Below are 25,883 nucleotides of genomic sequence, written 5' to 3'. Positions count from 1 at the left end.
ATGGCACTTGTTGGTGGGTAAAGACAACCCACCAACAAGACAACAAAAAGTTGTATTACCCCATAGAGCCAAGACTGACCTCTGCTGGACGGACAATCAACCTCATCATCAAAAGTAATCATAAACAGGCACTGACTGTTTACAGAAATTTATAGAAGTCCGGCTGAGCTTTGGGTTCAGCAAAACAGTTTTGAAAACCTATAATCTACTATCTTCGCAATCATAAAATACTGTTCTGAGAACCATAATCTAATCTTCTATTACCATTAAGATAAGAAAATGTTCCTGGCTAACCAAAAAACAAACATGAATGTCACATTAAAAGAAAATAAGTTTGCTGAATATATTCTGATTTTTTTTCAAAATGAAGTCAAGTATTCTGATCATGTGGAATATGTCCACAGTAAATGTGAATTTACTTTACAATGACAAAAACGTTGAACACTATTTGTTTGCATATTCCACTTGATATTTACCTTAGGTTATTTTTACTTGTTTACATTTATAACCTATATATTATAGTAGCCCCTGTCTGCCTCAGCACATTTTTGATAACACTTATAATATCTGTTTTCACCTTCAATTATGTTGGTTAAAACTGATAAATAGTTTTCCCACTACGACAAGTTAGTCATTATGTGCTCATTACATCTTGAGCAATAGTTACTGTCTGGTTAGTGTTCAGTATTCGTGTAATGGCTGGATAGTCACTTCCGTTACGGGCCTACCTGTCCAGACTGAGCGCGAAATAGACTTTATGAATCATACTACTGTAGAGGCTCTTATTCATATTTATAAGCAAGAACTGCGCAACAGCAGCAAAGCGCCTTCGAAATCGAACGACACGTCATTCACGCACACGTGACGCACATCCCGTAACCTAATTAATATTCATGAAACGTTCCTTCGCTTTAGTACGATTCGCAGACTGGGCGTTTCTTTCAGCCTGCACACCTGGACGGTAGACCCGTTTCATTTTCAAGAGAAAAAAAAACTTCGGAGCGAGTTCTGGGTGAGTGGAGAAATCTATCTATACCGTTTTTACGCAAATAACACACGTATCACGGATTTGTTTGCTTTCGTTTGTTTGATGTAACTTATTTGCATAAATGAAACACAATAGCGATATATGTGATTTAAACAATGCAGCTACCCATTGTTCTATTTTTGTCGCGCAAATTTGACGTTTAATAGAACAAAGTGTAAATAACATCATTATGAACGACGGCACGTTACTTATTACAGTAACGTAGGCTATTTCGTGCTTTTCACATCCCCTGCTCTGGTTTTATAGACGATCAACTTAGGTTGGTGGTAATGTCAGATACAGTTAAATATTATATTTGCATGTTAGCAGTGATTTCCTATTTCTTAGTCAAATGTGTGGTTTTGCTTATGCTTTGCAAATTCCTCTTATGTCTTAATTTTGTAGATTTAAATTCAGTGTAAGTGTCTGTCTCTCACACTAGGAAGGTGTAACTAAATTCTTTCTTGTTCCCTGCGGGCACGTTAACCTTCTTATTTGCCAGGCTTGCCTTGAGGCTACATAGTTTGCCTTGTTGGTTCAAAGAATAGTTTAGCTGTTATCTCTAATCTGAAGCCAAGTCAAATCCCTTCTTTACGCTCTTGAGTAAATGTGGATAAACCTGATTTTAAAGTCTTATTGAGATTTCAGCAGCAACTCTATCAAGATGATAAAGCCACAAGCTTGCGTCTGCCTATCTCATGAAGTAAAAAAGAAAACAAAAGACCCTCAACATCTCATACTGCATAGTTTACAAAGCGTAATCTGAATGTGCTATTGTTTCTCCAAAGTCTTGGGCTGTGCTGTTTATTGGTGTTTAACCAAAACAATAGCATGATGAGTTTGTGAGTCATACTGTTGGTCTTTACTGCCTTTGGTCTTGTCTCTGCTTGTCAGGAATGTTAAAAGCTGAAGTGGCTCTTGTTCTGAAATCACATCCCTCCTCCACCCTGTGTCTGTTTGTGTGTCTGTCTATCGGGTGACTTAAAGAGATGATTTACCCCTAAATTAAAATTCTGTCATCATTTGCTCACCCTCAGATTAATCCAAACCTGTATAAATTTCTTTGTTCTGCTGAACACAAAGGTAAGTATTTGGAAGAATGTCAGTAAGCAAGCATACAGATCTCACCCCCCTTTACTGCCATGGTAGGGAAAATAAATACTATGGAAGTCAATGGGGGACGAGATCTGTTTGGGTACTGACATTCTTCCAAATATCTTCTTTTGTTTTACATAGAGTTCACAAAAAAATTAAACCTTAAAGGCTAAAATACACTACAAGACTTTTGCTCAGATTTTGCCCAGATTTTCAGTCTGGACTTGTTGCAGAAAGTCTGTGCCAGTCTGCAGATTTGATCAGTTAGTGTGTTTCTATCTGAAACTTTCAAAAAGTCTGCAAGTGTATGATGTCTAGTTAAAAAAAAAAAAATTTAATCTTAAAAAAAATTAAGATTTTAAATCTTGTAGTGTATTCCAGCCATAAATTCTTACCCTTAAGTTGCTTCATACTCAGTTTACTTTATTTCTCCTCCGAGACCTAAAAGCACTACTAATCTGTGCAAAATACCACAAGTTTTTAGTGTTGTTCCAAACACTTTTTGGGACTACTGTACTAGTTTCACATTGATAGACTTACACTGGCTTAGTTGTGTTTGTCTGTGACTGCAGGCAGAATCATGGTCACTGCAGCAGAATACGGACACAACTCCTGGGAGCTCAGCATCCAGGTGGACCAGCGTGAGGGAGATGAGGGGATGAAGTTTAAATTACGGGTTAAGGGGGATCTCCACATCGGAGGTCTCATGCTGAAACTCGTGGAAAAGATCAGTGAGTAATTTTCTATGTTTTCTGTAAAAAAATCATTCTGAATTTAAGATGCACTCTTGCATTGGATATGGAATTGCATTTTAGTTGACTAAAACCCATATGATGTTAAACTGGAATTTACATTTAAAGTGACAAATTAAGTGATATTCGGCTCTACTGTTTGGTCTAAAATGTGTTTTTGTAATATTCTGTTAAGCTGCTTTGCAACAACGCAAAACCGAAACAGAAGTAGAATACACTAGAAATAAAAAATGCATGTTTCCTGCAAAACAGCCATCAAAACAGATTTAAACTTTGACACCACATTTTCAGACATTTGATGAAATACATTTCTAAGCTATAACTTCAAAAGTTGCGGATCTTCTACCCCCTGTTAAAGGTATTACCAATAAAACCCTGTTTAAAGCTCTTAATACAACGATAGTTTGGTAAGCTTGAAACTGGTTGAAAATATTCAACCACAGTCAGACTCAGAAGTTATGGGGAACCCCATAATAACATGAAAACGAACAAAAAGCAGCTACTTCATTCCACATGAAAAGCTAAAAGTCCTGCATCTCTCACTGGTCCTGTTTACTGAATTTCGGTCTAGTCTGGTTTTAATGCACAGGTACACCCATGTTTGCCTTGCATACCTTTGAATGGCCTCAAACTTAGTGCCATTGTTCTTTAACACAGGTGTTGTTTGCTGACACAGGGTCTGAAGTTCACTGTTCGAGTGTGTCAACCAGAGAGAAACATCCTGGTTTACTACAGACTCCTCCGTTGACCCAGTTACTAATCATTATGGTTGTTCTTTAGGTCTTTAATGCAATGGTCATACGTGAATTGCGATGACCTGTTTATATTAAACTTCACAATAGATGAATCATTATGAGCACCCCATGTGCTGTAATTATGAAGTGAGTTAGATGATAGTCACTATAGACAGATATGAGTATGAGAGTTTAAAGCTATTCGTCAAGGGTTGTATGGAGTAGTGATGTCATAAAAAACTGGCACACTGTTTCATAATGTTTGTACTACTCGGCGGCAACCGGTTTGAACTCATTTTGTCTGGTTTAAAAGTATGGTTGTAGATTGACTACATAATAAACCACCCTTCATAAACCAAGCTTTTATATATTATATATAAAAGTAATAAAAGTGATTTATGAATACTGACCTACTCAAAGCCAATTCAAAAGAATTTTTTATGAAAAAACATATAACTTGACTGTCTAATAAAACAACAATTCCTGAGATCCCGAAACGCGTTGTGAATACGGAATTCTATTCGGTTTAAAAAGATGCCAGTTTTAAAAACGGCACTTTTGTCTTGTCATCCCATATTATCTATTTATGCACGTTGTGCGAGCTCATTCTCCGTGTTGTGTAAAAGACAAAGAACTTCTAAAACAACTCAAATGAAACTGAATCTTTTATCTCGTCGACAAGTAATTACTGAATTCCGAACTTGAAAGTTTGCGTTTTTTCCGTGAGTTACGTTAAATGCGACTGATAAAGCGCAGCGCGCACACACATCCTCCGTGCCGTGTACACTGACGTTGTTTACGTCTTTTATGTGTGTTTGACCTTTTTGTGTGTATATAATTAAAATGAAGCAAGAAGCTGATATCCAGTAAGTATAACTTACAAAAACGTGTTTTAATATTTATGAAGTCTTTCGTATTTTATTAAGATTCATTTTAAAATTTAAACGCATATTATGTAAATTAAAATTAATATTTAAAACAAACGATATGGATGTAATATTAAAATATTTTAATTATTAGGTTTGAATTTTTTTTTTAATAACCTCATTACTATCATACTGTGATGTGTTTTCACATGACCATCAGCACTATAGTCATTCAAAACCATTTATTGCTTGACCACCGTATAAAAATGTCAAATAAGATTTTCACACTAGCTATTGTGGTCTAAAGGTGTGTGATGTCATCAGTGTGTTTGACATGGGTCAATGTTCTCACATGATGTTGTGCTGTGTGACAGAGGCCCCTCAGGACTGGTCCGATCATGCCATCTGGTGGGAGCAGAAGAACTGCTGGCTGCTTAAAACCCACTGGACTCTGGATAAATATGGAGTCCAGGCAGATGCTGACCTGCGTTACACCCTGCAACACAAACCCCTCTGTCTCCAGCTGCCCAACATGAAGACCATCATACTTGCTGTTAGCTTTTCCGGTGTGGTCTTCAAGGCGGTAGCTGAGATTTGCAAAGCGCTCAGTAAGTGCACGTGGAAAGTATTACATTTCTATTGTATTTTAAAATGTGATATTTCCATCTTTATATGAAATACAGAATAAGTATGTTATTGTGTTGCCTTTTCTCTGAATATTTTGAAGTATAACTAAAATATCAGACTAAGAGACATTGAGCCTAAAAAAACTAAAAACGAAATACATTTTTAACTTTAAACGTTTGTCAAAGTATGTGTAATTTCGTGTGTAATTTCTTTACCAACAAATATCACAAAACAGATTAGCAAAAAGTGCCAATGTAAGAAGTTTTTGTTGTAGTTACCTATCCACGAAAAAAATCAAAACGCAGAAAAAAATTGAAACATTACATTTGTCTCTGTTCCAAAATTATACAAAGATGGAAATGTTGAATGTACTTTCTTCTCTGTTGTTCACAGACATTAGAAGATCCGAAGAACTTTCTCTCCTGAAGCCAACAGATGATCAAAAGAAGAAGAAAAAGAAGAAAGAAAAGGGCACAGACTCAGGCGTAGATGAGATCTTAAACATGGACATAACCAGCGGCATGGCGGGAGGTATTTATACGCTCTTTGTTTTTGGCAGTGCCAGCGATGATATCGCTCTGTTTGGATAAACACGAATGAGGATTTTGAATGAAGAATTTACAAGTTGGCATTTTTACTTGCTGTAGGAGCCCTTGGTCTGTACAGTAAAACCATGACTCCGACCTATGACCCAGACAGCGGGTTGCCTGCGAATGCCACCAGTGTGTGGTTTGGAGAGAGTCCTCTTACAGTCAGCCAGCCGAACCTGCCGCCTGAGGAACTGGCCAAACTATACAAGCCTCTTACCATGGAGGAGAAAGCGGCCATTAACGCTGGGTAATACGTGGACTGAATTTACCGTACTTCAGCGTATTTAGCACAATGTAGAAGAAAGTAAAAGCAAGTCCTCAAGTCTACACGCATGGAATTAAACAAAGAAGATTTTTCTGTCTGATGAGTTGTAAAAAGTCTAAACATCCTGCCGTAGAAAAAACGTTTTATTATATTGCTGATACCACAGTTGAATGAAATCATTAGGCCACACAAGGCCGTGGTAAACCAAGGCTTGTAAGGTAAATGTGAGTTGTTTAGGTTCTCTTTGTATTTCAACACGATGTGCTTCAGTCAAGTGCGGAAGAATCACTTGCTGACTGTAACCAAGCTGTTGTCGTCAGGTGGCTGGATTCATCGCGCTCGCTGATGGAACAGGGCATCCAGGAAAACGACAGACTCCTGGTGCGATTCAAGTACCACTGCTTCTTTGACCTCAACCCAAAGGTGAGCGATGAATGAAGTAAAAACTCGATTAGCATTTCCATTTGGAGACATTTGGAATAACCTGATTTGTAAATATGATATATGAATAAAGTAAATGGGTAACACATTACAATAAGGTGCTATTATTTAACATTAGTAAATGCATTAGCTAACATTAGATAACAATGAACAATTTAGTTTTTCAGCATTTATTAATCCTTGTTAATGTTAGTTCATGTCAATACGGTTATTTATGTGAGTTCATGGTGCATTGACTAATGTTAACAGTGACAACGTTTCATTTTAATAACGTATTAGTAAACGCTGAAATGAATGTGAACCAGCATTAATAAATGCTGTATTAGTATTGTTCATTGTTAGTTCATTTTAGCTAATTGGTAATAAATAGCCCCTTATTGTAAAGTGTTACCAGTAAACGATGTTTGGTGTGATGGTTGGGTGTGTTAGTCTACAGTAATTTTAATAAGCAACGGATAAAAACATCAGTAACCGTGTGTTTGTGTTTCTAGTATGATGCTGTGAGAATCACTCAGTTGTATGAACAGGCTCGCTGGGCCATACTGCTGGAGGAGATCGACTGCACCGAAGAAGAGATGCTGATGTTTGCTTCTCTGCAGGTACATGCTCACAATGTTATACGTCACTCCATTAACATGTTGCTTTTAATCCAAAACAAGTCTCATCTTCAGATTATACATGCTCAATTATCCAAGACATACCCTTGGATTTCTTTCTCTGTAATCACTCGGCAGTTTGAGATGGGAATCCTGGTCGACTCAGGCGTTCTCTCTCAGCAGGGAAAGCTGTCTGCTGTATACAGATGCATGTCTGAGCATAGAGTACAAACAGAGTAACCCATGCGGATTTTCGTCAACAATATTTTCTCATCCAATTATTTGCTACGAGATTTATTCATCCTATCTCAAACATTATTTATAGTTATATGTACAGTATATGTATCTCTGGGGCTTTGAGACATTCAACTTTACTTCATGTAAACGTGCTTTTAATGTGCAAATCTTTTTTTTTAGTATCACATCTGTAAATTGACTTTGTCAGCGGAGCCACTAACGCAATCCAACGAGCCGGAGATTGATGAAGTGGAGGCCGCTCTGTCAAATCTGGAATTCACACTAGAAGGAAGAAACGCTGAGAAGATCCTGGTATCTATAAATCAATGACGTTATGAGTTTTTAAAGGATATTCTTTAAGATCTGGTCGGAAGGGATAGCTGACCCAAAAAGGAAAATTCTGTCATGAATTACTTACTCTCTAGTTGTTCCAAACCTGTATACATTTCTTTGTTTGGTTGAACACAGAGAAAGATATTTGGACGAATTTGTAACCAAACAGTTCTTGGACCCCATTGACTACCTTAGTAGGAGAAATTATAATGGTTGTCAATAGTGCCCCAGAGCTGTACTACATTTTTCAAAATATCTTCTTTTGTGTTCAACAGAACAAAAAATAATAAAGCATTTTTTCCTACTATTGTAGACAATTTTCAAGAACTGTTTGGTATAAGCATTCTTCCAAATATCTTTTCTGTGTTCATCAGAACAAAAATGTATACAGATTTGGAAGGTGAGTAAATGATAAACAAAATTTAGATGCTAATATTACCTAGTAGCATTTTTTTAACCAGCTGAGTAGTAGAGTACTGTCATATATTTAAAATGCAGACTTTACAACTAAAGCACAAAAAACACTTTATTATGCTGCGTCGTGTCTGATTAGGATTATTAATCACATCCAAAATAAAAGTTTGTGTTTACATAATATATGTCTGTTCACTGTGCATATTAATTTTGTATTTATAAAAACATACACATTCATGCATATTTTTAAGAAAAATATAAAAATGAACAAACATTTATAAATAATTAAAATGATTGGTAAATATAAATAAATACATGTAAATATTTGCTAAATATGTATACATGTGTATGTGTTTATAAATACAAAATGAATATGCACTGTAAACATACACTTTTATTCTGGATGCGATTAAACACAATACATCGTTAGACAGCCCTAGATTAGGACACAGTGTTGTGTTTATTAAAAATATTCATTACATCAGTGTTAACTTGACATTTTCCCTCTCCCAGGAAGATATCACAGACATTCCAAAGCTGGAAGATACACTTAAATTGTTTAGGTGAGTTTTTGAGGTTGCATACGGATTGTTGAAGAACGGGGGCATTCATGCTAAATGTCTGTCTATAGGCTGTGTCGTGTTTGTCTAATTAAACATATGTTCATATTTGTTTCTCTACAGGCCCAAACGATTGACATTAAAGCCGTTTAAGGAGTACTGGTTTGTTTTTAGGGATACCACTATTTCGTATTACAAAAACAAAGATTCTGCTAATAAAGAACCCATCGAGCAGCTTCATCTACGAGGTGAGTGAGCGACCAATCAGAGAGAAGATGAGGATAATCCATTTAAGTACATCTCATCCTTCAGTGTGATAACGCATCTCGTTAAATTGTACAGGATGTGAGGTCATCCCTGATGTCAATGTGACGGAGAGAAAGTTCGGCTTGAAGCTTCTGCTCCCGGTGGCCGACGGAATGAACGAGGTTTATATTCGCTGTGAAAACGTGAGTTTGTTGATCTCAATCTTGAATTGTAAGTGTTATGTTTAATGCGCACATCCGAAATAAATACTCTTTGGGTAATGATACTGTATTATGTTGTTTTAGTTTAGCATTTCTTGGTGTTTTGATTTTTTGAACATTTCACCTCCAAACAGGAAACGCAGTACGCCAGGTGGAAAGCTGCCTGCATTCTGGCCTCCAAAGGCAAGACAATGGCGTACAGCTCATACCGCACAGAGGTGAAGAAAATCCAGTCTTTCCTGCAGATGAAGAGTTTAGCGCCCCCTCCTGGCCAGGCAGCGCCTGACGTAGAGTCCATGGAGATGAACGCAGAGTGTTTCGTTTCTCCTCGATACACAAAGAAGTACAAGCCGAAACAGGTAACATTACAGTTTTGGAACAACACCCTTGTGCATTGGTACTCGTGTCATTCACACAAGAAGTCATCATACACTGATTTAGAAGACCAACAAAATTCACGTTTATTCTTGTTTCAGCTAACCTCACGAATTTTGGACGGCCATCACAATATTTCCCAGCTTTCTCTCATGGAGGCCAAAATGCGTTTCATCCAAGCATGGCAGTCCCTGCCGGAGTTTGGCATCAAGTATTACATAGTCAGGTAGGCTAACTCTTTTTGAGTGGGCACCCCTCATTATACAACGTTCCGGGTTGTGTTTCTGGATTTGGTTACGAACCCTGACAACATTATGTCAAATAATTAAAATAATTTGTCTGTGTTTTTTGTGTGCTACAGATTTAGAGGGATCAAGAAAGACGAGATTCTGGGAATTTCCTACAACCGAATGATTCGCATTGACATGTCCAGCGGTCTGCCAGTGACCACCTGGAGGTTCGCCAACATGAAACAATGGAAGGTCAACTGGGAGATCCGACAGGTAAATAATCCCTTGCGATGTTTAGCGGTTTACGGCTTCCTAACGTGTGCCAAACATCATTTTAATCTGTCTGTGACTACTTTACTTTTGGCAGTTGTCAAGAAAGCCTTGATTTGTGTCTGAGGCTGTTGCCCAAATGAAATACAGTCTGTGATTGTTTTGTTTCTGATTTGTAACAGGTGGAATTTGAATTTGATCAGAATGTGTCGGTGGCTTTCTCCTGCCAAAGCTGTGACTGCAAAGTGGTTCACGAGTATATTGGAGGATACATTTTCCTTTCAACGCGCTCAAAGGACCAAAATGAAACCTTAGATGAAGAACTTTTCCATAAACTTACAGGAGGACAAGAATGACCATATCATCACTGGATATGAAATGTTCTAAAATGCATGTACATTAGTATATTATGCTATATTTCAGTGTCTGATCCCTTGTCATTTGTATATAGTTTACAGCACACTTTTCCTTATACGTAAATCATGATTGAAATGATTTACAGTGGGTTTAGATGTAACTATAGTAGATTTCTTTTAAGATTAGGTTGCAAATGATTTTTACAGTTTATAGGTTTTCTGAAAGTTCAGTGTCCATTTGTTTTACAACATAAACATGTCCAAGTAGCTTTTTATACGATTCATTGGCTATGTTGACCAAACAATTAAATATATATTTGATTTTGAGGTCCAGTTTTGGGTTTAAGATTTTTTGGGGGGTAAAGTTTTAAAGGTATATATCATTTTTTAAAGTCCGTAATCAGTATTGTTAGTTAGTTTTAATATTTACAACTAATAGTCAAGCAAAAGCAATAAAAACAGTTAAGCTGTTTGTTTGTTTGTTTACCATATCGGTTTTTATTTAATAGGAGAGTAGTTTAAATGGAAAAACAATGGTACATACCCGGTAATAAGTGATTACCATATTCATATTTACATAGGAAACAATTATAGTACGTGTTTTCTGCCATCGACCAATGTTCCTGGCTGTGACCAAAGATCCTCTAAGGAAAGTCTCCGCACTAGGTGGCCATATTTGCACCGCAGCGAACCAAATTCGCTTGCTAAGGACAGGGTCACAGTAAAACAATTGTTGTTTCTGACCAACAATTAAACCTGACATCAACCGCACCATGATATTTGTTATTTTAGCTCAAATTACGCTAAATGATTAAAAAGAACTTTTTTACATTAGGCCCAGCCGCTGTGCATGTACAGTACAATAATTTTAGTTTTTTATTCGCATGTACAATGGTTGGCAAGTCCTTTATCGTCTTTAACGACTGATGATTGGTAGGCTACTTTTTACAAAAAGACGTAAGTCCTTCCGTCGCTCATTGCACTTTTCATCATTTCTAGTGATAAAACTGCGGCGCCTTGTTAATGTGTATCGTCTTTGGCGATAGATTAATCGGTCTGTTTGAGCAGGAAGTGAGACAGTACACACGTGCGAAGAAGAGCGTCGCCTGAATGAAATACTGTAACGTTAGTTGCTAGGTCACTTAAATGACCACATTAGTGTTGGGTTTAAGTGTAGTGTAGTTTCTAAACACCCTGTCACCGGGAATTATCCTCATTGTTGTGGTAAATGGCGGAGTGTGCAGAAGACAGTGATGCGGAGAGCAGAATCAGTTATGGAGATTATATTGTGCTGAAGAGAGGAGACGTCTTCAAATCTGTGCAGGTCGAGAATAAAAAGTGAGTTTGACTGATGATTTACGACTACAAACATTACATTTATTAAATATGACCCTTCGTATGAATCTCGTTTTGCAGATTGTACAGTCAAGGGCTTAATGTTCTAAATACAGTGAGGTCCAATGAGACCACATTGAAGAATTTTTAGGAAAACAAAGGAATGCAAAGATTTCAAAGAAGGACATTTGTGTCACTATTTTAAAAGCTTTAAACAAAAGTCAAATTTTCTTGCTTATGGCTGGAATACACTACAAGACTTTTAAAATCTGAACTAGACATCATACTCTTGCAGACTTTTTTTTAAGTTTCACATAGAAACACACTAACTGATCAAATCTGCAGACAAATCCAGACTGAAAATCTGAGCAAAAGTCTTGTAGTGTATTTTAGCCTTTAATATCACATATTTCATCATTTCTAAGTGTTGAAATTATGCATCCCATTTTCAATCTAACTTTTTTACTGATACTTATTATGTGAATATTCGTTAAATGAATCACTAAATTTGTAATAAAAATATGAAATAAAGAAAGGTTTTAGACTTATGGATATTTGTGAGATAAATTAAATTTCAAGTTTATTTGTCATGCACAACACGTCAGTGACAATTTGTATGTTAAAATTCTTAAAGTGCACAATGCAAGTAAAAAGCAAATGTATGTGAACAAACAGTCCAAAGTCATAGTAAGGAAAAGGTAAAAAGAATGATCTGATATTTCTGACAAAATTGTTTTACAAAGTATCTTATATTATAAGATGCCTTTTGACATAAGTGTCTGTGTGTTGTGTTGTGTTTCGTACAAGAAAGGTGATTTTTGAGAAGCAATGGTTCTTCTTGGACAATGCAGTCGGTCAGCTGTACGGGACGATGTTTGAAATTGAAGCCGGTGGTTCGCTCCGAGTGAAGATGGTGAAGCGTGCCGGGAGCTCTTTGAGTAATGATGGTATGGATCCGTGATGCTGTGGTCGGTTGAATAGGTTGAATTGTGAAGTGAAGTTTGTATTTTTCTCCTGTTGTAGATTCTAAGGAAGCAGGCCAAGATAACAGACATATAGTGGATGACGGCAGATCACAAAAACTGACCAGAGATGATATCGAAACGCTGAAAGAGCAAGGGTTAAAGGGCCAGGTGTGTGCGTACAAAACTCTGAGAAGTCATTTGTGTAAGACAGTTAAGAAAACTTCTTAATCATCCTGGATTTCTTGAACTTCTTAAGGAGATCGTTCAGCAGCTCATAGACAACAGCACGACATTCAAGGACAAAACTGAATTTGCTCAGCAGAAATACATCAAGAAGAAAAAGAAAAAGTGAGATCGATTTATTTTCATGAAGAATTTTATCCAGCGCTCACAAAATGTTGTTGGTGTGACTGTCATTTTTCTGTTCTTAATCACACAGGTATGAAAGTGATATTACATTTCTAAAACCCTCCACTCGACTCCTTGCCATGATGTACCACGGCAGAGAACCTGGAAAAATATGGTATGTCAGAAGAACCATAACTATATGTGACCCTGGACAACAAAACCAGTCTTATGGGTCAATTTTTCAAAATTGAGATTTTTACATAATCTGAAAGCTGAATAAATAAACTTTCTATAGATATATGAGTTGTTAGAATAGGACAATATCTGGCTGAGATACAACCGTTTAAAACTCTGGAATCTGAGAGCGCAAAAAAATCAAAATATTGAGAAAATTGCCTTTGAAGTTGTTAATCAGAGGCACTGTGGCAGACCATCCACTCACAAAAATAAAGTTTTTATATATTTAAGGTAGGAAATTTACAAAATATCTTCATGGAACATGATCTTTACTTAATATCCTAATGATTTTTGGCATAAAAGAAAAATCGATAATTTTGACCCACACAATGTATTTTTGTCTTTTACTAAAAATGTTCCCGTGCTACTTAAGACTGGTTTTGTGATCCAGGGTCACATATACGTGCATTTGAAATGCCAGAATATAAATGAACATTTTCTTGTGCACTTTGTAGTCACCTACGCTATGATACTTTGGCACAAATGCTCACTTTGGGCAACATCCACGCTAGCAGTAAGATCATTGTTTTTGAGACCTGCGCCGGACTCGTTCTTGGTTCTGTGATGGAGAGGATGGGAGGTAGTCACACTTCTTGTTTATCTTTCCCTTTTTAATCAAAGGCAAAAGCATTCTTGCATTCTCGTTCTGTACGTCTACGTATCGCTATCCTTCATTTGAACCCGCTGCATTATGTTAATGATGTGTGTCCGTCTCTCAGGTTATGGCTCAGTGATTCAGATGTATCCCGGCGGTGGGCCGACCAGAGCCGGCATGGAGAGTTTCGGTTTTCCGTCATCCTTCCATGAGACGCTGCACGAGTTTCCGATGTGTAAGGTTAACGCTCTGCTGGCGGGAACTCTGGATTTATCAGAGAAGGACACGGACTCTCGGACCGATGGGAGCAGGGACGGACAGGTGCATTCTTCTCAGCAAACCTCAGGTGTGTTTGAGGAAGGGAACACAGAACCTCAGCGCATGGAAGTCAGCATTGACCCGGAAGAGGAAATGAAGAGAGAAAAACTGAGACAACAGCGGGTAGGAGTTTTTCCTTGATCATATTATGATCGGCTGTTTTTGCAGCTACGATGCTTTTGGAATTTACAGATTTTTCTACAGATTTAATTAATTCATCTGGTTAAATAGTTCTGCTTATGTTTACACATTTTGTTGTTTTAACCTAGTCGTAGATTTTGTTGTTTTAATCAAGATCTGTCATAAAACTATAGTAATTCAAACAAATAAGTGAAAGGAACACCAAACGTTTAAATACTTATATTATTAAAAATGATTTGTTAATATGAATTATTGTAATTATACAATTATAAGGGTCAACTATGGGCAAAATTTTGCCCCAGTGAGATACAGATTTCTTCTCTTAGTGCAAAAAAACCAACCAGATGCGTACTGTGTTGGACATGCAAAGCAGATAAAGCAGTTCGAGTGTGAAAAGCAAGCTTTAATTAATTCCACAGGGCTAATTTCATGAGAACTGGTCCAAATCAGAGAACATTCAAGACTTTTGTTTAATTAACGTGTCTGAATCTTACAGGCACAAGAAAAGAAAGTGAAGATGGAGGAAAGGAGGAAAAAACTGACCTCAGCTTCTGCACTGCTGCAGAGTCGAGATGCAGACGGGTATGTATTTTCATATTGCAGCGATTCAATTTCGGTTTATAAAACATTCTATATTAGTTCAGTATATTAGTTCAAACTGATTTATTTGTGTTACTACGTTTTAGTTCTTTTCATTTTCAGTCATATCTTATTTTGTTAAGCTGATTTATTGATGCTCAACCCGCTAGTTGTTTGTTTCAGGTTGGTCATTGCTAGTCGCTTCCACCCTTGTCCCGTGTTAATGCGTCTGCTGAAGTTTGTGGCACCATCACGGCCGTTCGTAGTGTACTGCCAGTACAGAGAGGTAAAAACTTCTAACTTCTGTAGTTATGACATAAAGAAAGATGCATCGATGTATACTTTGTATAAAATGAAGTGTGTCAGCCACAAAAGGATGCATCCCTAGATTAACTTTTTATATGTTTTTTTTTTAAATAGTTTTTATCATCTAACATTTTGTCTTGCTTATTGAGGGCGCTATTCTTTGTAAAGCTACTTTGGGGCGATACTGTATGTATTGTGGATAGTCCAATACAAATCAAATTGTGTTATTTTACTTTACAAAAATATATACTAACCAAGCGCACTGTGACCAGTAGCTGGCAAGCATGAAGCAGACCTTAAAGTGCTGTATAAACGTAGGGTGAACCTATTTGGTTTGAATCAAATGAACCTGAAGTCTGGATTTGTGTTTAGTATGTGATCTCTCTCGCACAGCCTCTGATCGAGTGTTATACACAGCTCAGGGAACAAGGCGGAACAATAAACCTCAGATTAACAGATTCCTGGCTCAGGCGGTACCAGGTAATTCCTCCTTCCCATCACACATCTCATCGGTAGAGATTTTACTATGTTGTTGACACCGTGAGTGTCAGCTTTCATGCTTCATGTTAAATACAAAGAAGACTATGTAAAAATGCACATATCTTTTAATATTGTTCACCTAGAAGTTTTTATAATTTTCCAGGTGCTGCCCAACAGAACCCATCCGGTGCTGCTCATGAGTGGAGGCGGCGGGTATCTCCTGTCCGGGACCACGGTTGCCAAATCTGTTAATCAACAGAAATCGGAGGAGCCAGCTGCTAAGAGGCTGAAACTGGATGTGAGCAGTCCGTCATGTGAAAGCACGACCTAGCAGCTTAACTTATTTAAATAAGATCACACATTCAGGCACTGAGTGTGATGTTTTGATTTGTGTTTATCTGGAAAATGTATGAATGTTTTAAAAGGATCAAAATGACCCCGTAACACGCCGCTTTATTTTCTGTATCGGTTGCAAGAGTTTGTTTAAGGTCATTTTTTATTTTAGGAATTTTCCTGGCTGTCTTGTTTATTTTTTTAGGAATAGGTTTAGTAAATCATCGCATAAGCGGACACTAAATTGTGTTTTTATCATTTGTTTGAAAGCTACTGATAACCACATTTATCAGCTTTGGTCCCATAACAACACATTTTATTAGATGCAAACAGTCAGGAATGCAGAGAATCTATTATAGGCCAACGGCGATTGTAAAACACGTACTGAAACTTGGAACATTGAGTAGCATGCTGTTAAACCCTTCATTTCAGATTTGCAATTCATATTATTATACAGGCATTTTGTTTTCTGTGATCTTTTAGAATAAGCAATAAAGTTAGAAAGGATATCACCAAGCATATATTTTTACTTCTACACTGTTTTCTTGTTTCTCACGTTCACATTAAACATACTGACTCACCAACAGTTAAAAGTCTAATACAGTTGTTATAGATTGACATAAAATAATGCGTTCATCTAAAGCATCCCTGGACGACACATGTCAAGCTGATGGGAAACGGGCAGCCGAGGAAGATGATAATGGTTCATGCCTGGTTCTCTTTCATCTGTTGATCCACAGAAGCCAGTTTCTCTAGTTCTTTCTGCTAAAAAAGAAAACAGATACTTATTTCATGTCTTTAGGTACATTGGCCTCAACTGGTGATCTTTAACATTTTCCAGGTCAAGATAACATACGTAACGTATTTTATTAAAGGGATAGTCCGCCTAAAAAATATGTATATTTTTAATAATTTACTCTCATGGCATTTTAAACCTGCACGACTGACTGACTTCTGCAGAACACAAAAGAAGATATTTTTAAAGAACGTTGGTAACCAAACAACACAGGCCCTCGTTGACTTCCATTGTATGGACACGCAACCACTGAGACATTTCTCAAAATGTCTTCTTTTGTGTTTCACAGAAGAAAGAGTCATATACAGACTTTAAATGACATGAGGGTAAATAAATGATGACAGAATTTGTATTTTTGCTCAGGCCATCCCTTTAAAATCTATTTTAAGTAGTTTAAGTTCCAAAGCCAATAACTTGATGTGTTACATTTTAGATTTACATCGTATCATTAACTTCGGTGGAAAAATCAAGCCATAAGTGATCTCAAACTCATCACATATAGTGTCCGCAGACACCTAACCCTGGGCAGAAACTAGCTTGTTTCATTGTGAATAAGTAAAAGTTTGTTGTATCAGTGAAATGTCCTGTTTCTCCCATTCTCAGTAGGAATGATACAAAGAAAAAGTGATACCCTTCTGCTGTCATGATGTGAAATGATGCTCTATGTAGTCCGTCCCTCTGAGTTCTTGAGGTAATTGTGATTTCTACATAGTTTCAGCTGAAGACTTATTTAGTGTCTTTGTAATAAGGGAGCGTTTGACAGAAGTGGTCATCGGAGAGATATTGATGTGAGAAGGTTATAACCACCTTTAAAGCCCAGGACCAGCAGCTGCATTAAAGGAGGGTTACAGCTTACCCACATTCTCTCTCTCTCTCTCGCACGCGCTCTCTCTCTCTGTCACAACTAATCCATGCTCATCAACACGCAAACTGCTTCAGGCAGTGAATCTGGCCTTGTTTTTTTGTCTAAGGAAGCAATTCTGTGGCTCTGGCTGTTATTTGCAGTTAAATCATGCTTCGCGTTTGTCCCTGTGTAGTCCTTGGCATCTTAGAGTAATGTTTGTTTTTCTACTGCTCTGTGTTTAGTATTCTCTTTCACATTGTCCTTTTCATCCTATTGTTTTAAATCGGAATGCTTTGGTCTCTTCTGTCAATTACAAAAGATGTTTAGGCTCTTTTCATTCAATAAAGTCAAACTGCTTTAGAAATTAACAAAAAATCTCATTGTCCTTGCTGTGAAGAACCTTTTAAGCACCTTTATTTTTGTAAAGGGTGTACAAAAGGTTCTTCACAGCGTTGCCAGAAGAACCATTTTAGGTTCCAAAAAGAACCATTCAGTCGAAGATTCTTTAAAGAACCATCTCTTTCTTACCTTTTTATAATCTGAAGAACCTTTTTTCGCCACAAAGAACCTTTCGTGAGACAGAAAGGTTCTTTAGATGTTAAAGGTTCTTTATGGAACCATTCAGGCAAAAATTCTTTTATAGCGTCTTGAAGGCAAGTTTAATCCACAGTTTTTATTGAAGCATCACTTGTCAAACGTGTCATGTCAGTTTTGACATCAGTGACATCATAATGGGCTCTTCTGTGTGTCATAAATGATCACAACGCACCAAATGCAATTGTTCACTAAAAATGAGAACCACATGTTTACGCTATAACATTTTTACTTATTTGTACATTTTAAAGCTAGAACAGCATGAGCTAAACACAATGCATGGTGGGATGGTATTATAAGTGCGCTGTCACGTGTCGTATACTGTACCTCTTCTGGTGTAAGAAGCTTCTGATCATGTGACTCCTGAGAGGCCACGCCCCTTTTGTGCCGAAGCGTCTCGGCGACCTCCTCTAGTTTACTGTAGGGATGCTGTTCGCTCTCTTGGTTTCTCTTGTACCAGGCTGGATGGTAATATCCTCTGTAAATCCATGGAGAGCGTTTGGCGTACACGTCGCCGTTGTTCTGTAGACGTTCCTCTATTTCGTTCTTTTTCTTAGTGAGATACTTCAGGGCGTCCTCCCTCTCCTCATCCTCCTCCTGGCTGGTCGATGGATGTTTCTTTTCTCTCAGCTCTTGAATCATTTTCTCCTCTTCCTCTTCTTCAGGTGAACGGTGCTGGAAGGCTTTCGATGCATCTGTGATCGGTTCCTCATCTTCTAATTCTTCAGAGTCTGCGCGCTTATGATGAAGTTTCTTCTTATGATGGTACCTGTGGGTGGGTTTCCAGTATCGTTTTGCCTCGTTTATCTCTTCGGACCCCTCGTCCTCGGATGTCCCGCGGTTTCTTTTGTGGGTGTAAGTTGGGAAGTCTTCTTGACTTCTGTCGTAGTCTTCATCATCTAAATCTTCACTTCGCTTGTGGTGCTTTTTCTTGTGGTGGTATCTGTGGGATGGTTTCCAGATTCGCTTCTGTCTGTCCTCTTCTTCGTCATCTTCCTCCTCGTGGTTTCGTTTGTGGGTGTAGCTCGGGAAGTCTTCTTGGCTTCTGTCGTAGTCTGGATCTTCACGTTTGTTTTTGCTTCTTAGAAGGTGACTCCTTTTGTACGGGTATGAAGGGAATTCCTCCTGGCTGCGTTCCTCGTCGGGATTCTCACGCTTTTGATGGTGGAAGATGGAATAGTGTCTTTTCTGGGGAAATTCCTCTTGGCTTCTATCATCCTCAGTGTCTTTTTTATATTTGCTGCTTCTTTTGTAGATATCAGGGAAGTCTTCCTGGCTTCGTTCATCTTCCGGTTCATCAAGTTTTTCTCTGATTCTTCTTTTAATGTAACTTGGAAAATCTTCCTGGCTTCGTTCATCTTCCGGTTCATCGTGATTTTCGCTCATTCTTCTTTTAATGAAACTCGGGAACTCCTCTTGACTTCGTTCATCGTCCGGTTCATCAAGGCTTTCTCTGATTATTCTTTTAATGAAACTCGGGAACTCTTCTTGGCTTCGTTCATCATCCGGTTCATCAAGATTTTCTCTTATTTTTCTTTTAATAAAACTCGGGAACTCCTCCTGGCTCCGCTCTTCATTCATCTCCTCCCGTTTGTCTGCATCAGCTTTGAGTAGATCCTCAATGATCTTCTCTTTGACTTTAGACTCTCCTCTTGGTCCTTTCTCCTCATGTGTCCGTTCAACAGTGTCCTCATCGCCCGTTTTCACTGTAAAACGACCTGAAGCTAAATTCAAGGGTACAAATAGATGAGAGCAACACAACAATACATTTGCATGTACATCGTAATTGATTTTTATTCCATTTCTTGCACATGAAATCAAGCCCACTTGACCCGTCCAATAAACACGATATATGAGGTTAGTAATGATGATGTTAATAAAGACTGTACATTTAAATGCATGATCAAGAAAAAACGCTTAAGACAAGAATGTTTTGATGAATGGGTAGATTTTATATTTTAACATGTTGAATATCAAATCCATTTCATTGTAGAATCTGACGTTAGTTCACAAACTGGTTAACCGAGTCTACGGTGTGTTCAAGCAGTAAACAAATCACTGTTACATAAATGGTTTAATTCTCTGAAGCAAAAGAGAAAACACAGCACAAACAACAACATACCTGTCTTAAAGATGCTGTTACATTCTGGATGCAGTGGAGTAGCGTCTGTTTTATAAAGGGCTTTAGAAAGGATCTGAACCAAACACTTGGTAAGCTGAAATGAAAGTATTCATCAACTTCAACAATTAGAAAAAGAACTGCATTGTTTCAAAGGTAGAGAAGCTATAACAGACCATTTCCTCTCTCCTCGCATTCTGCTCAACTGGTATGGACTTCACATCTAGAATTATACATCAGAGTATATGAAATACGTGCAAATCCTAATATTAGTTATGTTCTCAATCATTAATTATTGATTGCCTATGCTTTAATAATCGTTCAAGAATATGTCATTGTGATGTACTCCTGCAGTAAACTGTCGTGGTGCTGACCGTGGCGCTGAAGTGATTTATGCAAATATGATGTGTGTGCACGAGGCTCTTACTCACCCGCAGAGAGGAACACAACAAAGGACACCAAAATCACAAACTTCATTTTTTCTGTTGTCAGTGTTGTCCGAAAAGGATTATGGTTTTGTTTGCAGCAGAGACAGTCTCCGTCCCGCGTGCTGCAGCTAGGAGCGCGCGATGCGTCTGTGATGCGCGATCTATGGGACACGCAGGATCACAGCTCGTTAGTTCGTGGGCTGCTTGCGTCACGCCCCTTGTGAATCCTCAATGAGACCTTACTTTAAATGGGCTGTAACCAAATTGTTTCTGATTTTCCACTTAACCTACAGATTATTTGATTCAGCTCTCGGTTACGCAAGCATTGTATTTAATTCAATTCAATTCAATTCAATTTTATTTATATAGCGCTTTTCACAATGTGCATTGTTCCAAAGCAGCTTTACAGGAGCAAATAAGAAAAACACAGAAAGGTAAAACACAGCACAGTGCATGGTGTTTATAGACCAAGCAAGATCATTATAATAAATAATATCTAATAAATAAATGAATAAATAAATAAATAAATGCAGTCTCCCGGTGAGCAAGCCAACACTGCACTGCTCTGCTGTGGCGAGGAACCCAAACTCCAATGCTTTAATGGATGTTGCTAAATTTAATGTATTTAGCAACATCCTTTATGCGTGACATAAATGTACTTAGACAACCATGACTACCGTGAACTCAAGTGATTTGATGTCGTTCAAGAAAATTAACATGGGTTTAATTTTAGTAAAATTATTTTTTGTTTTTGATTACATTACCATATTAATTAGCTACATGACCGTAGTTTCACTTCAAATACCATAAACTATAGTGAGACAATAACAATTGTGGTTACTATGTTTTTACAAAACATACAAAACAAATAAATATATTGTTAAACCGAAGTTTTCAGTTGCATAAAACTGAAAACCGGGCTTTATGGTAACTAAGTCTTATGCGTAAAAGCGCATTGTAGCTTACAAATCTTTATTTTTCTAAGTGTTTTGCTTTGTTGCTTATAATTTTTATAAATTAGAACAATTTTAGTAAATAGTTTTCTTACAATGTAAAGTTGCTTTAACATCATGAGTAAAAGCTATACGACTTAAAGGAGTAAAGTAGGATACAGTATGAGATTTCTTTTTTAATGAAGAAAGATGTAAACAATATTATTCATTCACTTCATTAAGGTTTGTCGATTAAATTGAAAGATTAATCAAATTATGATAACTCTGAAACTACAAACTAATGTTTGGTCCAAAATCCAGCTGAAGAACATGTGATTGTGTTTTTTGTTTCACACGTGATAACACCTTTTATTAACACCAGTAATAAAACCCTCTTATTTGTTTTCTCCATAACAAATATGCTATTGGTTAGATTGTCAGCTCAAGCCGTGATAAGTGTTTTTCATTAAAAGACGGCATTATAAAGTCTCATGAATGATAATGGTATAGCCCTATCATACTGTCTTCACCATGTAGGCCTACTAATGGATTTGGAACAAGCACTTCTTAACAGCTACATGATACAGGTTTACCCCGTGATTCATCTTTTAACCAGATTAAAATCTGCAGCATCCCAGTATTTATCATGTTTATTGTCAACTCTGTCTCTCCCCTGGGAAAAAAGCCGAACTCCAGTGCTGGCATGCTGTGGTGCATAACATCCATCATGCTTCAGTTCTGCAACGAAACTTGTAAAACCCGAATGCAATGAGTTATGAAGGCATCTTGCCCTCCAAATCCCTCTTCATAATTTATTCAGTCAAAGAAAGTGAAGCTATAAAGTGTCCCTGTGCATATGTATTGAGAAGATTCTAGCAAGTACATCCTAGCTTAGGAAAGGCTTGAAAGAATGCGTGTTGTTTGGTTTGTTTGGCTTTACTCAAAATATGCATGCAGAAACAAAAGTGTTAGTGCTTTGATCTTCTATAGTGAAGCGAGGCATGGATCCGCGGTGGCATTATCTCCTGGCTCCAGCAGAATATGAATTATATTGCTGGTGGTCCTTGTGAATAATGATTTTTGAAGAGGGTGGGGAGTACCATAGCTGCTCCATCACTTTCTGGAGCTTTGTCCACACCTGCTGCAGTCACAAAACATAGGCAACAGCTATGATGTCATAAACATACAACTGTCTGTTATGATCTGTAAAAACAGTGTGAATCAAAATAGTTTTCATTTAATTGTATGCAGTGTGTAAAAACAATATACATACACCAACCTGCTTATGCTAAAAAAAAATGTGTTAATTCTATTTTAAATTAGATGATGATATCCTATAGAACAAGATGCTCTATGACAAGTTACCAAGGCCATGAACACATGCAAAAGATCTAACTGAAATTGTTTTTGTTTAGTGTACTCAGTTTACCATTTAGAAGAACAAAACTAGATTCCAGTAATATAATTGATGATGTTAAGAGCATAAAGAATTTTAAGTTCTGTGAATATAGCTCAGGTCTTGAATTTCATGACTTGAAATATTTGCATTGATATTGAAATTACTGATCTTTTCTATTGCAGAGTTTGGTATCTTGGCAAAGTCTGAAACATTGTTGAGACCGAAAAGAAATGAAAGTAAATTTGCCAAGATCTCGCTTATGTGTGCCTTGTGCATTGAGGCTACTGTACATACGATAGAATGTTTATGTCCTTTTGTTCATGAAACCAAAATAAAAAGTTTCAAAAAATTAATTTGCCAGAACATAACAGTGACCAATCCAGCGCTTGGTCCTGGACGCTTTTTGTGGTTTTTTTTAGGTCTCTTGAAAGGCTGCACGGCAAAGACACACGGCTGCAGTCTATTATAGCATTGACAAGCACTCCTGCAGGTGTGCACTGAAAGCGCTGTGTTCTTTTATATCGTTTGTGCATGAGAGAGGATGCTGTGACCTGCTCTTTGTGTGCCGCGGGACCGCATAATCTCTCTTGTTTTGAAGAGCTGCACGGATATAGTCTCCTTTTCAACTCTGTGTCTATTTGTCTCCTTTTGATTTTCTTTAGGCTGATTGGGTGAAGCGAGATCTGTTTATCGACATACAACCATTCCCCTTAGCTGAGAAACACACACAAGCAGGGCAAAAGTGAGACAGATGCTGGGTAAGTTTGCAAACATCTGCAGTTCTTCAGCCTTGAGTCCTGCTCTCATTATAATAACCCCTGAGAGCGGTACTGTATGTGTGAGAACATTCAGACAGAATAGATCATGGAGACTGCAATAGACCGACTAAAGCAGACAGGCATAGACCCCCCCACCCCAAAAAACACATTTTGACGCAGTACATGAGTTTTCTTCACAAAGAAACTAGCTGACTGTTATTAACAGTGCTGATAGAATTCCTGTTTTTGAGCATTATGAGCATAAGGCTACATAATTGTCGCCATTGTGATGTTTTGAGATGTAGACAGTCTTACGTTCATGCTAGAAGTTACATGCATCTATAAACTAAAGTTGTAGATATTTGCTGTACAGAGATGTAAATGAATGCTGCCACGAGGAGCCGTAGGATGAGAACATCTTACTATATGAGATTTAAAATAAAATTAACTTCAATTTTACCTGAAAAAAAGCAAAAACAACATCTGCACCAAAAATGGTCAAACACAAGATATTTTAATTATAAAGCAAAAATTTGTAACTACAAAATTAACATTTTTGTGTCTCGTGATTATTTTCTCCTGCTTATGACTGGCATTATTTATTTCTTAAAAAAAAAACCATTTCAATAAATATCACAATAATATCATTATCTTGATTTTTTGCCACGATGACTGTGTAATAAAAATCTGATATTGTGACAGCCCTAATAACAAGAATATCTAACATGTGCTACAGCTGCTTTGAAACCATGCAAATTCGTAAAATGCGCTATAGAATTCAACTTGATTTAATTTTGACTAAGAAAATCACATTTTGTAGATGTGAAGATCTAACAATCTTTCATCACATGTTTCAATCGACCAAACTGTGATTTGTGATATAAAGAATATCTTAAGTGTCAATCCATCATGAGAAATTGAATCTTTGATGTGTTTTATGTAATGCGAACCTGGAAAATGTTATCTGTACGACGAGACCATTTATCACCAAATACTAATAAGTGCCCTAGTTTTACTTTCAGTGTGTGACAGTACTCAGATCTGTTTTATTTTGAAGTCAATGCTCGGATGCATAAGCAACACATAAATGACATTTTAGAATAATGGTGACATCATCAAAAGCATAAAAAAACACGAATGTGGCAATTGCAGTGACCAAAAGAATAACGCAGTATCCTTGCATAAATATTTTCATGAGAAACATAAATTTGGGTTTTCATGTTCAAATTGAGACTTCATGCGTCGCATTTTAACCTTCATATTTCAATGTGGTTGGAAGAAAAAGTTGTATCAAACCTGTAATGCAAAGGTCACAGATGTCTAAAGAATGTGAGAACAGACAGCTGAATGACAGACAGATGGCAGACAGATGTGATTGACAGCTGTGATAATCTCCACCTGCAGTCATTTAGATAATCTGATGAATTCAGTTCCCCAGAGACACGACAGTAGAAAAGAAAATCTAATACCTGCCGTCCACCCAATATCAGCCAATTAAATGACTTAATTCAATCTATCCCAAATGTTTCCACATCAAAATGACCCACTGATCCACTTAAATTCATCAGTTATCCTTTGGGCGACATTGTCGACTGAACCGACCCAAGTGCCCTATCTAAAATCGATCAGACGTCACAGATTACCTCTGTTCTCTGGATTACAATGAGAACTCAATGTGACAAAGGTGTTTAATTGAAGTCGACACAGAGATCTGACATTTGAACCAGACTGATCCCACATGCCTCGGGCGATGGTCTGAGGAGCTATAAACATCAGCCTGGTCTTTCTGCTTGACCTGCGGCTCTCATCCATGTGGAAAACTAAATGAAGAGAGCAGAAAATGTTAAACTGCATCGTTCAATCCCAAGCCTGTTGGTGAAGATCTTAAAATGATGATTGTCAGTGAGTGTGGGCCAGTGATGCTCTGAGAAAAGAAGAAAGGATATGAAGTCTGAAGATACTGCCGTCAGGTAAACATTACACCTTTAAAAAGATCACCTGCGTCACACACAGTCATGGCCAAAAGAGATGTCCAGCTTTGGAAAATAAGTGCCTTAAAAGCAAATATTGTACAAATAAGGATTGAAATGAGCTCTCAGGCCTTTTCCATTGATGTAACATGCTAACATGTGATTTTCAAT

General features: G+C 37.4%; 3 protein-coding genes across 5 annotated transcripts; 2 read left to right on the top strand and 1 right to left on the bottom strand.

Annotated features, from left to right (window-relative positions):
- The first annotated feature begins 929 nt into the window (after positions 1-929).
- fermt1 (FERM domain containing kindlin 1) lies at positions 930-10,562 on the top strand. The gene is made up of 15 exons (XM_057352877.1): positions 930-1,012; positions 2,695-2,853; positions 4,849-5,082; positions 5,495-5,632; positions 5,749-5,938; positions 6,277-6,379; positions 6,889-6,996; positions 7,411-7,542; positions 8,491-8,540; positions 8,661-8,785; positions 8,880-8,986; positions 9,139-9,363; positions 9,481-9,605; positions 9,741-9,882; positions 10,062-10,562. The coding sequence occupies exons 2-15, from the start codon at positions 2,703-2,705 to the stop codon at positions 10,233-10,235; spliced, it is 2,004 nt and encodes a 667-aa protein (XP_057208860.1). The 5' UTR covers positions 930-1,012; positions 2,695-2,702; the 3' UTR covers positions 10,236-10,562.
- A 737-nt stretch (positions 10,563-11,299) lies between these two features.
- Positions 11,300-16,384, top strand: trmt6 (tRNA methyltransferase 6 non-catalytic subunit). 2 transcript variants are annotated; one of them, XM_057353749.1, is made up of 11 exons: positions 11,300-11,573; positions 12,378-12,517; positions 12,594-12,703; positions 12,792-12,883; positions 12,975-13,058; positions 13,576-13,700; positions 13,840-14,156; positions 14,671-14,756; positions 14,937-15,039; positions 15,453-15,539; positions 15,703-16,384. In XM_057353749.1, exons 1-11 carry the CDS (start codon positions 11,464-11,466, stop codon positions 15,868-15,870), a joined length of 1,422 nt encoding a protein of 473 aa, XP_057209732.1. In that variant the 5' UTR covers positions 11,300-11,463; the 3' UTR covers positions 15,871-16,384. The 2 variants fall into 2 exon arrangements, with proteins under 2 accessions (XP_057209732.1, XP_057209733.1); XM_057353750.1 differs by having other exon boundaries at positions 11,466-11,573; positions 12,382-12,517.
- On the bottom strand, positions 16,172-20,837 carry chgb (chromogranin B). 2 transcript variants are annotated; one of them, XM_057353746.1, is made up of 5 exons: positions 20,657-20,837; positions 20,402-20,448; positions 20,229-20,322; positions 18,434-19,830; positions 16,172-16,637 (listed from the first exon to the last, which is right to left on the bottom strand). In XM_057353746.1, exons 1-5 carry the CDS (start codon positions 20,700-20,702, stop codon positions 16,578-16,580), a joined length of 1,644 nt encoding a protein of 547 aa, XP_057209729.1. In that variant the 5' UTR covers positions 20,703-20,837; the 3' UTR covers positions 16,172-16,577. The 2 variants fall into 2 exon arrangements, with proteins under 2 accessions (XP_057209729.1, XP_057209731.1); XM_057353748.1 differs by having other exon boundaries at positions 16,172-16,634.
- Positions 20,838-25,883: the final 5,046 nt, after the last annotated feature.

Source organism: Triplophysa rosa, linkage group LG15 (genome assembly GCF_024868665.1).
Source record: "Triplophysa rosa linkage group LG15, Trosa_1v2, whole genome shotgun sequence".
NCBI classification, from domain to species: Eukaryota; Metazoa; Chordata; class Actinopteri; order Cypriniformes; family Nemacheilidae; genus Triplophysa; species Triplophysa rosa.
This window is presented reverse-complemented; position numbering and strand designations above follow the sequence as displayed.

Bases quoted from the DNA above. Each gene is read 5' to 3' on its own strand.
- trmt6 (XM_057353749.1), top strand. From the start codon at position 11,464: ATGGCGGAGTGTGCAGAAGACAGTGATGCGGAGAGCAGAATCAGTTAT. The intron at 12,704-12,791 runs GTGTGTGCGTAC...GAACTTCTTAAG, and splicing joins AGCAAGGGTTAAAGGGCCAG to GAGATCGTTCAGCAGCTCAT. The intron at 13,701-13,839 runs GTAGTCACACTT...TCCGTCTCTCAG, and splicing joins TGTGATGGAGAGGATGGGAG to GTTATGGCTCAGTGATTCAG.
- chgb (XM_057353746.1), bottom strand. From the start codon at position 20,702: ATGAAGTTTGTGATTTTGGTGTCCTTTGTTGTGTTCCTCTCTGCGG. The intron at 20,449-20,656 runs GTGAGTAAGAGC...GTATAATTCTAG, and splicing joins TGTTGTGTTCCTCTCTGCGG to ATGTGAAGTCCATACCAGTT. The intron at 16,638-18,433 runs GTACAGTATACG...TTTCTTTTTTAG, and splicing joins AGCTTCTTACACCAGAAGAG to CAGAAAGAACTAGAGAAACT.
- fermt1 (XM_057352877.1), top strand. From the start codon at position 2,703: ATGGTCACTGCAGCAGAATACGGACACAACTCCTGGGAGCTCAGCATC. The intron at 8,541-8,660 runs GTGAGTTTTTGA...GTTTCTCTACAG, and splicing joins GATACACTTAAATTGTTTAG to GCCCAAACGATTGACATTAA. The intron at 8,987-9,138 runs GTGAGTTTGTTG...ACCTCCAAACAG, and splicing joins TTTATATTCGCTGTGAAAAC to GAAACGCAGTACGCCAGGTG.